Below are 10,037 nucleotides of genomic sequence, written 5' to 3'. Positions count from 1 at the left end.
CCCCTTTGGAAAAAACCACCTCAGCCAATAGTAGGTCGCCGCCTCACCTCGCACGCAACGCGCACCGAGCTCTGATTGGTCAAGCCGATAAAATGAATTCATCGAACTCAGTCTAGAGCTCAACACAGAAAGAAGCGATGGGAAAAACAACGACACAGATATTCCGCGCCTTATGGCTTCATCTTCATTTCTCCCCAGATCCCATATTGTACCTGTTACACACCTGTTATTTCTAGGTAAGCATGAGAAACAAACCTGTAATTTAAACAATCCAGTATCCAAGTATAATAACAACATAATATGAAGAAAACAATAATCAAATACTTGTTCACGCATTTGCCTATATTTCTAATATACATTAAGGGCTTTGCAAAATAGATTGCTGTAGTCATAGAAACACTGATATCATATCTTATTCATTTGGTGAAGTCTTCCATTTATACTAATACATTTCATTTCAGGCTGCAGGGGCTGCAGCTAAATAGTATTTTCATTACTGATTAATGTGCTTATTAATTAGTCTACTAATTGATTAATTGTTTTGTCAGAAAATAGAGAAAAATGCTGATTATAACTTCTCAGAGCCCAACGTGACGTGAGATCAACAGCCCAAAACCCTCTTGTCTAGTTACTAGCTTTTCTGCAGCTTGTATCACATAGTCTTCAACAGTGGATGGAGTTTGCACAGTTCTAATAAAGGTGAATCTGTTGGTTCTGTATCTGCCCAGTAGCTGGTATTGTTTCATCCACATCACTTGTAGTACTTCTTGGCCTGGATTAAAAGTGGAACCTTGGGAAACATTGACAAAGCAAGTCTAACAAAAGCTTCAGCTTTTTGTGGAGCTTTCAATAAAAGAATGAGCTGTCGTGAATGAATTCTTAAGCCAGCACAGATAAAAAAGTCTAAAAAAGTGCTGCAGATGAAATTGCAACAGTTACAGAACTCACATGTCAACAGATCCATCTGTGTGCAAACTCTGTCAGCTAATGAAGACTGGGTGATATTTTTGAAAGCTCTAAGTGGACCTTGAGTTGGGTCTGTTTTATCAATCAGTAGGATCTGCTTTCAAAGTCTTGCCCCCATTTTTTCTAATTTATATTTTGTTGGCCTAATATAAGTGAAAGTTAAATATTTTGTCCAAAAATAGCCTTTTTATCTGACCTGTGTATCAGATATCCTACCTATATGCCTCTGTTGCTGGGTAACTGCATGTGGATGCACTGAGAGCCTCTGTAAACCAACATTACATTTATTTCATTTTAACTTACCTGACACATAAAATGGATTTTGCATTATTCTCTTTTTTATTACATTACATCAGGAGTCTTAGGTTATGTCCCCTCAGTATTGTTTCTGGGAATTTTAGGACTGTTTTAGGAGGGGTTCAAATTCTACAGTTACAGGCAAACTATATTTCTTTAGAGGTGGATTAAATGACAATTGTAAATTAATAAAGAAAAAAACAAATCAAAATACAGATTTATGTATATATGTGTGTGGTTCAATGTATGCTCCTGGAAGTGTCTGTTCTTTGAAACTGAGTTTTGACCATAATATATGGAGATAACATTTACAGAAAATGTAACTGATCAATTGACCAAATAATAAAATATAATGTGGAATCAGTCTTTCTGATAAGGTGAGTTGCCAAAAATTCTTCCATTAGAATAACTGCAGTTAATTTTGTAACCTTGTGGTTCAATTGGTACAAGATTAAACAGTAATGTTATGGGTTTGTGCTCCATCAAAGCCAACAATGATTTTTGTTAAATGAACTTCCTCCACTGGCAGGAGAAGATGCACTTACTTCAAATTGCAGCAGGATCATTTGCCCGTGCTAAGATAAAGTCATTTTACCATGCCAGCAGGCTTTTTTTTAAATTTATTGATGTATTATCACTCATTTTATAGTGTCCACAATCCAGATTAAACTGTGATGTGCTTATATCAAGCTATATCTACCTGCAACCATATAGAGTAAGACAATTGGTTTAGATGTGAATGGTAAAATACAAATTCAACTAAAACAAACAAACACACAAACAGTACTAGAACAGTCTTATTTTTATGCATGCCCCCTCCCATACTGTAAAATACATAGCTTACTGTATGTAGTCAGGTAGACGAGAGTTATTCAGAGAGCTAAACCTGTCAAAGAGGACCGTACCAAATATTGATTTTGAAACAAAAAACAAATCTTCAGTCTTGGTTAGCTTTAAACAGACTGGAAGGTTTTATTTATTTATGACATAAGAAAAGTCTTTCTTACTTTTCTTAATTCAGCACTTCACTGAGCCTCAGATATCTTCCCAGGGTCAGTGTGCACTCTCCTCAATAGGTGACTAGTTTTATGTTCAGTTCTTTGCAAGAATATCTTCACTCTACATCTTTTTTCTCTTTGTGTTACAACATTTGGATTTTTGTTTGTGGCATCACAAGATTTAAGCCAATCTGTTTTTTACTTTAAATGAGGAGAGGGAAATGTTGTCTTTCAAAGGCTGATGCTGGCTTGTTAACTTCTGTATACATATATAAACTTATACTGAGCTTTTTGAGGCTTGACATAAACATCTCCAAAAGAGACCAAAACCCAATAACATTCATATTTGTGTTAGTCTCCATTAATCTGTATTCAGGGGCGTAGCGGCCTCAAGGTTAGAGATGCAAACGTGTGACTGGAGGGTCACAGGTTCATTTCCAAGACTAGCAAATCTGGCTGGGAAAAGTGAAAAGAAGCCTCTCCCTCATCAGCACTACTGTGGTGCTCTTGAGCTACGCCCTGAACCCAAACTGCTCCAGTGGCCAATAGGTCAGACCGTGTACTGACTGTTGTACTGGGCAGCTTCCAGGTGTGAATCTGTGTAACTGTGTGAATGTGGTCAGTGTGTTGCTGTAAAAGAAAAACTGCCTCCTAGTGAAACTACCCTGAATAAATAAAGGTTAAAAAATTCAACGTACTTCTTCAACAGTTATACTTTATGTATACAGTAGCTTCCTGTAAGTGTAATACATACATTGTGTGACAGCCGCCTCTATAGCTTCATGAGCTTCAAATATTCAACTTTGTTCACATGTAATGTAAATATCACAAAACCCATGATACTTAGCTAAAGTACAATACATGTATTATGTTACTGCTCTCTAACAAGATGATGTGACTCAGATGCTTTTTTATTCATTTATATTATTAAGATATTCTATGGGTCATTCTTAGTACAAATCACCACATTTTAATCCATACTGGAAGCTGTATGTTCGTACTTCACGCTGCTTCTCCCCAACCCTTCAAAATTCTTCCACTTTCTCCACCCACAAAAACTTCGTTGGCTGTCTTAACACATTTGAATCTGAAAAACTTCAGATCACGCTGCATTACTGGGGTCTGTCTGAAGCCTGACGTGCCAATCCAGTAGTCACATCTTGGACTCTTGTCAGGTAAGGACATTCATCTTCTGTATGTTCTCTTCACCGATTTTCAGTTTTTAAACTATTTAATGTAATGGTTTGAATCACATTTTTGCATTTGTATCAAGAAAGATCTCAACATACATTTATTTCAGTTTATCCATGTGATCATTCTGGTGCACCATCAACCTCTAACTGTCTATTTTTAACTCTTAGGATGCAGATCAGCAGCAACAAGATGCTGTTTGGCTTCTTTGCACTGTCCTTTGGGTTTTTCCTGGAAACGGGAATCTGTGCTGCAGGTAAGGGAATTTTATTCATCTTAGGTTTGTACTTATGCAGAAATAGAGCAATATAACAGATTTCACCAGGGTTGTTAGACAATGCTGACAATTGTTTTGTTGTTTTTTTACCTCAAATGTATAAAGTGATTGAGTGTACGCTGATGTAGAAGTCGGTCTGATTGACAACATTAGAAAAAAAGAAAAGAAAAAAAATTGGTTTCTGGACACTAATATTTCTAAGTTTGACCCGGTCACTGCATTTGTAATTCAGTGTGGTGGCAGCTTGCTTTTTACTTGTGCCAAATTCCTCATGTTTTCACTGCTGGATTTGGTAGAAATTTCTCAGGCTTGACAAGACATAAATACATAGACTGTCAAATCGGATGAATATCAAAGTGTAGTGCCACATCCTGTCCAACTCTTGTAGAAAAACAGACAAGGAAGCAAGCCAGTAGACACTGTCACAAAAAATGGCAATAAATCAACTCTATGGAGCAAACAAAGACTCTGTGTTCAGAGTGGCCAAAAAGTGACAGGGGCTTGAAGAGCTTGTATACGTGTCATCTTTTGAAAAGGAGGATCTGATGGTTGTCAGGATCACCCCGTGGTGATGGATCCCTGAAGCCTTGGCCTGAATTGAGGCTTTTGATACTCTTTGACTGCCCTCCCATCCCACAGTGCCATGGCACTGAGACTCTTTGAATTAACACACTGCTCTAAATAGATTGTGGTCTGCAAAATGTTTTCAAGTAGAAAAGGAGAGTGGCCAGATCTCTAGGATACCGGAAACCAGTTGTGGCTAGAAGGTCAAGTCATGTACCCCAAAATTCACCTCAGACATCTCTGCGTGTCAGAGCAAAGTCTGAAGACGGCCCCTACACAAATGAGTCGCTCTCTTACTGTAATGTATCCTCATTATTTGTTGTGTCCTCATTCCATCCCAACTGTTCAGTTTTCATAGACAAGATGATTTATACAAGATTTATTATACATTTTAGATAATGTTTCACCCCAAGAATGAGGTAACATTTACATTGTCTGCATTTTATATTGCATTTTCAACCATATCAAAAAACAACTAAGCTATAACTGCAAAAATACTATTAGCAAGAGTCTACATCCATGCTAGCTTATTTTGCAATGCTTTTAAACTAGATACTAATGTCAGTAAAGTCACCATCACCAAAATCCTTTGTGCCAATCCATCCTGTAGTTATTAAGATATTTCACCAGACATTTGAGAACTAGGACCTGTCGTTGGTGCTAGATAATAAATCAGAGGATCAACAAAGACAAAGGGATTCATCCTCTGGTGGCCACGAATGTCTGTATAAAATTTCATGTTTATCCAATTAATAATTGTTGAGACATGGTTGTGTAAAAGATACTTTTGAGAAAAATTATGAAAAGTTTGGGAGCTACTAATCCAAACGTTATTGCATTAACTTGCTCCTTACTCTTCCCCCTCATCATCAGTGCAATCTGAGCTGAGAATCACAACTATAAAGGTAGTTTTATCTTTACCTTTCTGACTCTTAATACTTAAGCTTGTCACTGTGAATACAAGATCAAAGATAAAGCACATTTTACTGATTATCTTTTAACATTTTTCCTTATAGCAAGAGCCATATACAATTTCCAAGGGCACTCAGCTGGAAGGCTTTTGCATGGACCTGCTGTCTGAAGTTGCCAAGAAACTGGGCTTTAAGTACAGAGTGCAGCTGGTGAAAGATGGTTCGTACGGCAGGCAAGATGACAATGGGAACTGGAATGGGATGATTGGAGAGGTGGTGAGAGGGGTGAGTATATGAAAACTGACATTTGAAGGAGTCAAAGGACAGCAGAGTACTCTGTAGAAGCTTGAGTCGTCGAGCTGGCAACTGTTGCATTCAAAATAAGTCAATATGTGGCGGGGTTGTTGGTTAAATTAAAAACTCTTCAACCCCTTAACAATTTTCTATAAATGTATGTCTATAATATCTTCTTACACACGTTCAATGTTTTGATGCATTCCCCTGCAGGAGGCAGATCTTGCGATCGCTCCACTGACTCTCACTGCAGCCCGTGAGAAAGCCGTGGGGATGACCAAACCGTTCATGCAAACAGGAATCAGCATCCTGCTGAGGAAGGACATCTCGGAGGGATCGGGCTTCTTTGATTTTCTGACCCCCTTTACAGCTGAGACCTGGGTCGGCATCCTCATTGCCTATCTGGGGACTGCTGCAAGCATCTTTATAGTTGCCAGGTTGGTAATGCAAGAAGTTGAATCTTTCATCTATTTATCGTTGTTTACTGACGGGGTTGTATATGGATTTAAATGTGAACATCTACTTATTTTCTGGGGATATTTCCACATTTTTGCAAGCAGTGGAGTGGTGTTACATTAATGATTCTTTTTATTTTTTTACGTGACTGCAGAATCAGCCCGTGTGAGTGGAGTCAGCCTCAGAGTGAACAGAACCGATTCAGCTTCCTCCACAGCCTGTGGTACACAGCTGGAGCTCTGACTCTTCAAGGTAAACAGCAAAACCAGACACTTCGTATGCCAACACAGCAAATGGAGAGGAGAGTCTCTGTACTACTCATTTGTTTCTTTTTATCTGCAAAACTTCTCTTTCTCATATAGAATAACATTTCTTCCTTGTGTTCCTTTTCGTGTTGTCAGGTGCTGGTCCTCACCCCAAAGCTCTTTCAGGTCGTGTCATCTGCTGCAGCTGGTGGTTTTTTACTGTTGTCCTCCTGGCTTGTTATTTCTCCAACCTCAGCTCCTCTAAGAGCTCTGAGTCAGCTCAGCTGATGGTGAAAGGATTTGAGGACTTGGCCAATCAGGACACAATTGAGTATGGCTGCCTGGCTGGCTCTTCCACCCTTGCCTTCTTTAAGGTGAGAATGAAGATGTTGATCTCTCAGTTGTTAAGACTTGAAAGACAACTCGTTCATTGGATTACTTATCTCATGGCAGCTTTTATGCAATCCAATTATTATTTTCTCTTTCATCCAGAATTCAAACAACCCAGTGTATCGCAGAATCTATGAACACATGGAGAGAACTAAGAGTTTCGTGTCATCTATGGATGAGGGGGTCCGGCGTGCAAAAGAGGGCAACTTCGCCTTTATTGGAGAATCTGTCTCTCTAGACTTGGCAGTGGCGCGGCATTGTGAACTGGTCAGAGCTCATGAAGTCGTTGGCATGAGAGGATACAGCATTGCTGCTGCGTTTGGTGAGGCTGCTCATTTTAAGACCTCTAAATAATTTAATTAAAAAGAAAAATGTTGAAATAGTGTAGCTAACATTACACCTATCAATTTCCTCAAGGTTCTCCTTTGATAAAGAACCTCAGTGTGGCAATCCTTCAATTGAGTGAAGCTGGAGAGCTGGCTTACCTGCGAAGCAAGTGGTGGGCCAGCAGCTGCATAGCAGACAGGACCAAGTCTTCACCTGTGCAGCTGCACAGCCTCAAGGGGATGTTCCTGGTTCTTTCCCTGGGCTTGGGGCTGGGAGCACTGTTGGCTGTCCTGGAGCTCACCTCTAAGAGTCGCAGGGGTGCAGTGGAGCAGAGGGTATTTGCAAATGCATTCACAAATCACATTACTGCTGACAAAAAAAAAACAAAAAACCTTCATCGCCAAAGTGTTAACTTTCCAGTAACTAATGCAAGTAGTATTGTTTTCAGCTTGACAATCTGCATTTGTGTTTATACAGTAGGATTTGAAACTCTTTCATAAGCCTTGAGACTGCAGCCTTTGCTGAACCATTTAAAGACCAAATAATTTGTTATAGTTAAAAGCAACACTGTAATGAACCAGTTGGTTGTCTCATCAGCTTCAAGCGAAACAAATTAATTATAATGAACTTCTGGTTGTTAAACCAGTCAGGAGCCGACATCACATTTAGTTTTTGTCTACGTATAGCCCAATTTATAAGTCTGTTGAAGATGTGGTTCATAAACACTACATATCTTGGCATCTAACTCCAACATTAGCAAATCCATTGAGTCACCTCCTAGATTCTGCCACAAGAGGGTGTCTGACATAAGAGACTAGTTAAATCTGATGTGCCAATAACACCCAATAACATCCCCAGTGGTAATTTTCCTTGTCATAATTGTGTATGATGTAACTTTCTGATCAGAGGTAATAAGTTCACTCATCCTTCAATTGACAGGGGCATTTTTGTTAAAGGTAGAATCACATATCTGGGCACTTTAATTCTTTTTGTAATATGATTTATTTTTAGTGCAGTTTGTTTTGTTCTAAAAGCTCCTTCTTGGTATGAGTCTGGCCACGTTCACATTAAATTCATCAACATATTGACACATTAACTGATTTATATTTTTATCTCTCCCTCAGAAATCCTGTTGCACTGTGCTGACTGAAGAACTGAGTCTGCGCTTGAGGACCAGCAATGCAAGCAGACCCCAGGAAAATGTAGACAAAGATAAAGAAAAGGCATAGAAATGATCTAGAAACATGTTTTTACCATGTTTGAAAACTGTGATCCTTTTAACTTTTAGTTTTTTTTCTTTTGATGACATTTGACAAACATTAGCTGAAGTGTAGGTTTTGAACTTTCTTACTTGAAAAGATACATTAGAAAATAAAAAAACTTGCATTTTTATTAAAAATAATTAGTTTATTGATTTTCAAGTACAAATGCTACAGTTCCAATGAAAAAGCAAACATTATAGTTAAAATATTACGAAAATAACTGTTGAAACAATTCTTGCTTAAACTTGAAAACTTTTTACTAACAAATAGGGATCATGTACTTTATGAGTTTTCTGTTACTTTTCTATGACTCTACATCATGCTGTTTTGTACAGTTGGCAATGGCATCAATTTCTTTTTAAAAAGTATTTCATGCATAAAAACTGTGTTGTTTGTAAACATTCCAGCAGCATGAGTACAACAGTGTGGATTGTAAACATTACAGCAGACCTAAAATAATAAAAAAAAAAAACTGTCTAATTATGAAATTCTGCTTCGTGTCTTCCCATTTATCTAGAAAGAAAATCAGAACTACTTTGTGACTCAGTCACATTTTGTTTGTTCTCCCACACCTCCTTTGTTGTTCATCTTCTTCTTCGTCTTCTGAAGGAGCTTGTTGTCTTTGGAGTCACAAATTTAAACTGTGGTCGAATCTAGCAAACCAAAAAAAAACAAAAACCAGGATTTAATACAGCCACTTTCATATTTGTTTTTTTATTTTACTCTACAAATATCAATCTCAAATCATCCATGACTCACCATCTGGAAAAAGTGGTGATTTACAGCGGATTTCTCTCATCTTCTGGTCAAAAAGGGCCTTCATCTCCCTCTGCAGGGTGCCCTCACGCTTCTCTGCATCGGCTGGCAAACAGGAGGGCACAAACTCCAGGCTGTCGGTGCTGCCGCCGCTGCTGCTGCATGTGCTGTCCGACAGGCAGAGACCATTGGGTATGTGTCTCACCTGGTTACTGTAGCTGCCACAGTTTTGTGCTCTCTGTGTTTGCCAGTGGAAAGCAGGTTTGTGCTTCACCATCGGTGTCTGAGGAGAGGTAGTCTGTTTTCGAGGGCAACTGCGTGAGCGGACCTTTGTTCGTATGGGGGTGGGCGGTCGGGGGGTGGCTGGAGCCTCTAAGGTCCGTCTCACCCTTGCGGGGGATGCTGGGGGGATAAGTGGAGGAGGTTTGGCTTCAGGCTCGGGCAGAGGCTGTGGCACGGGCTCAGGCTGAGGGAGTGAACCGCTCTGACTCGAAGCTTCTGGTGGTCGCTCGGGTTCAATTGCAGTTTGTGGTTCTACTGATAATTCCTCAGATGGTTCAGGCTGCTCTGGTTCAAGTGTCTGAAGTGTCTCCTGCTCAGCACAGTTTGACTCTGTTGGTTCATTAAGTTCATTCTCCAATTCTTCTTGAATTGGATTTTGGCTGTCAGGAGCAGGACCATCAGGGCAAGAAGCCTGGGAAGAGGACTCAAGGTCAAAGTTATCCGCTATCACACAGGGAGCAGGCCCCATGTGGTGGGAGTCAGTGGAGGACATCCGGCTGAAGATCCCTCTCCTTGTCTCTGGTGGTTCATGAATTTTGACTCTGTGAGCACGCCTCACTGGCTCACTCATGGTTCCTTTGTGGATGGCAGCCTTGGCTGCTGGCCCATGTACCAGAGGAGACATTTCCCCATTCCTGCTGTCCTGAGAGATTGTATCCAGATCCTTGCGGAAGTACAGAGCACGTCCATCTTCTGAGGACAGGACGGAGAAGTCTAGAGAAGGCTGCCTTTGATGGCCCTTTATATGCTTCTGAGCTGCTTTTCGGATGTGTTTCCTGGCAGCTTGCACTGCATTTGAGGGTTTGATCTGTTTTACAATG

The 10,037-nt window shown here is 39.8% G+C and overlaps 2 protein-coding genes across 2 annotated transcripts; one reads left to right on the top strand and one right to left on the bottom strand.

The window, feature by feature from the left end:
* The first annotated feature begins 3,406 nt into the window (after nt 1-3,406).
* On the top strand, nt 3,407-8,666 carry LOC111664494 (glutamate receptor U1-like). Its single transcript, XM_023419093.1, has 10 exons — nt 3,407-3,436; nt 3,623-3,708; nt 5,167-5,198; nt 5,310-5,489; nt 5,712-5,935; nt 6,109-6,206; nt 6,356-6,573; nt 6,692-6,911; nt 7,007-7,251; nt 8,041-8,666. The coding sequence occupies exons 2-10, from the start codon at nt 3,624-3,626 to the stop codon at nt 8,143-8,145; spliced, it is 1,407 nt and encodes a 468-aa protein (XP_023274861.1). The 5' UTR covers nt 3,407-3,436; nt 3,623; the 3' UTR covers nt 8,146-8,666.
* A 75-nt stretch (nt 8,667-8,741) lies between these two features.
* Nucleotides 8,742-10,020, bottom strand: LOC111664498 (uncharacterized). The gene is made up of 2 exons (XM_023419104.1): nt 8,938-10,020; nt 8,742-8,831 (listed from the first exon to the last, which is right to left on the bottom strand). Exons 1-2 carry the CDS (start codon nt 9,839-9,841, stop codon nt 8,815-8,817), a joined length of 921 nt encoding a protein of 306 aa, XP_023274872.1. The 5' UTR covers nt 9,842-10,020; the 3' UTR covers nt 8,742-8,814.
* Between the last annotated feature and the right edge of the window lie 17 nt (nt 10,021-10,037).

This window comes from Seriola lalandi, unplaced genomic scaffold (assembly GCF_002814215.2).
Source record: "Seriola lalandi dorsalis isolate HSWRI2012SDOR001 ecotype SW California unplaced genomic scaffold, Sedor1 jcf7180002001570, whole genome shotgun sequence".
Taxonomy (NCBI): domain Eukaryota; kingdom Metazoa; phylum Chordata; class Actinopteri; order Carangiformes; family Carangidae; genus Seriola; species Seriola lalandi.
The sequence above is the reverse complement of the archived record's forward strand: the minus strand, read 5'-3'. Positions and strand labels throughout refer to the sequence as shown.

Coding starts and splice junctions, on each gene's coding strand:
- LOC111664494 (XM_023419093.1), top strand. CDS start 3,624: ATGCAGATCAGCAGCAACAAGATGCTGTTTGGCTTCTTTGCACTGTCC. Junction 6,207..6,355: donor TGGAGCTCTGACTCTTCAAG/GTAAACAGCAAA, acceptor TCGTGTTGTCAG/GTGCTGGTCCTCACCCCAAA. Junction 7,252..8,040: donor GGGGTGCAGTGGAGCAGAGG/GTATTTGCAAAT, acceptor TCTCTCCCTCAG/AAATCCTGTTGCACTGTGCT.
- LOC111664498 (XM_023419104.1), bottom strand. CDS start 9,841: ATGTCTCCTCTGGTACATGGGCCAGCAGCCAAGGCTGCCATCCACAAA.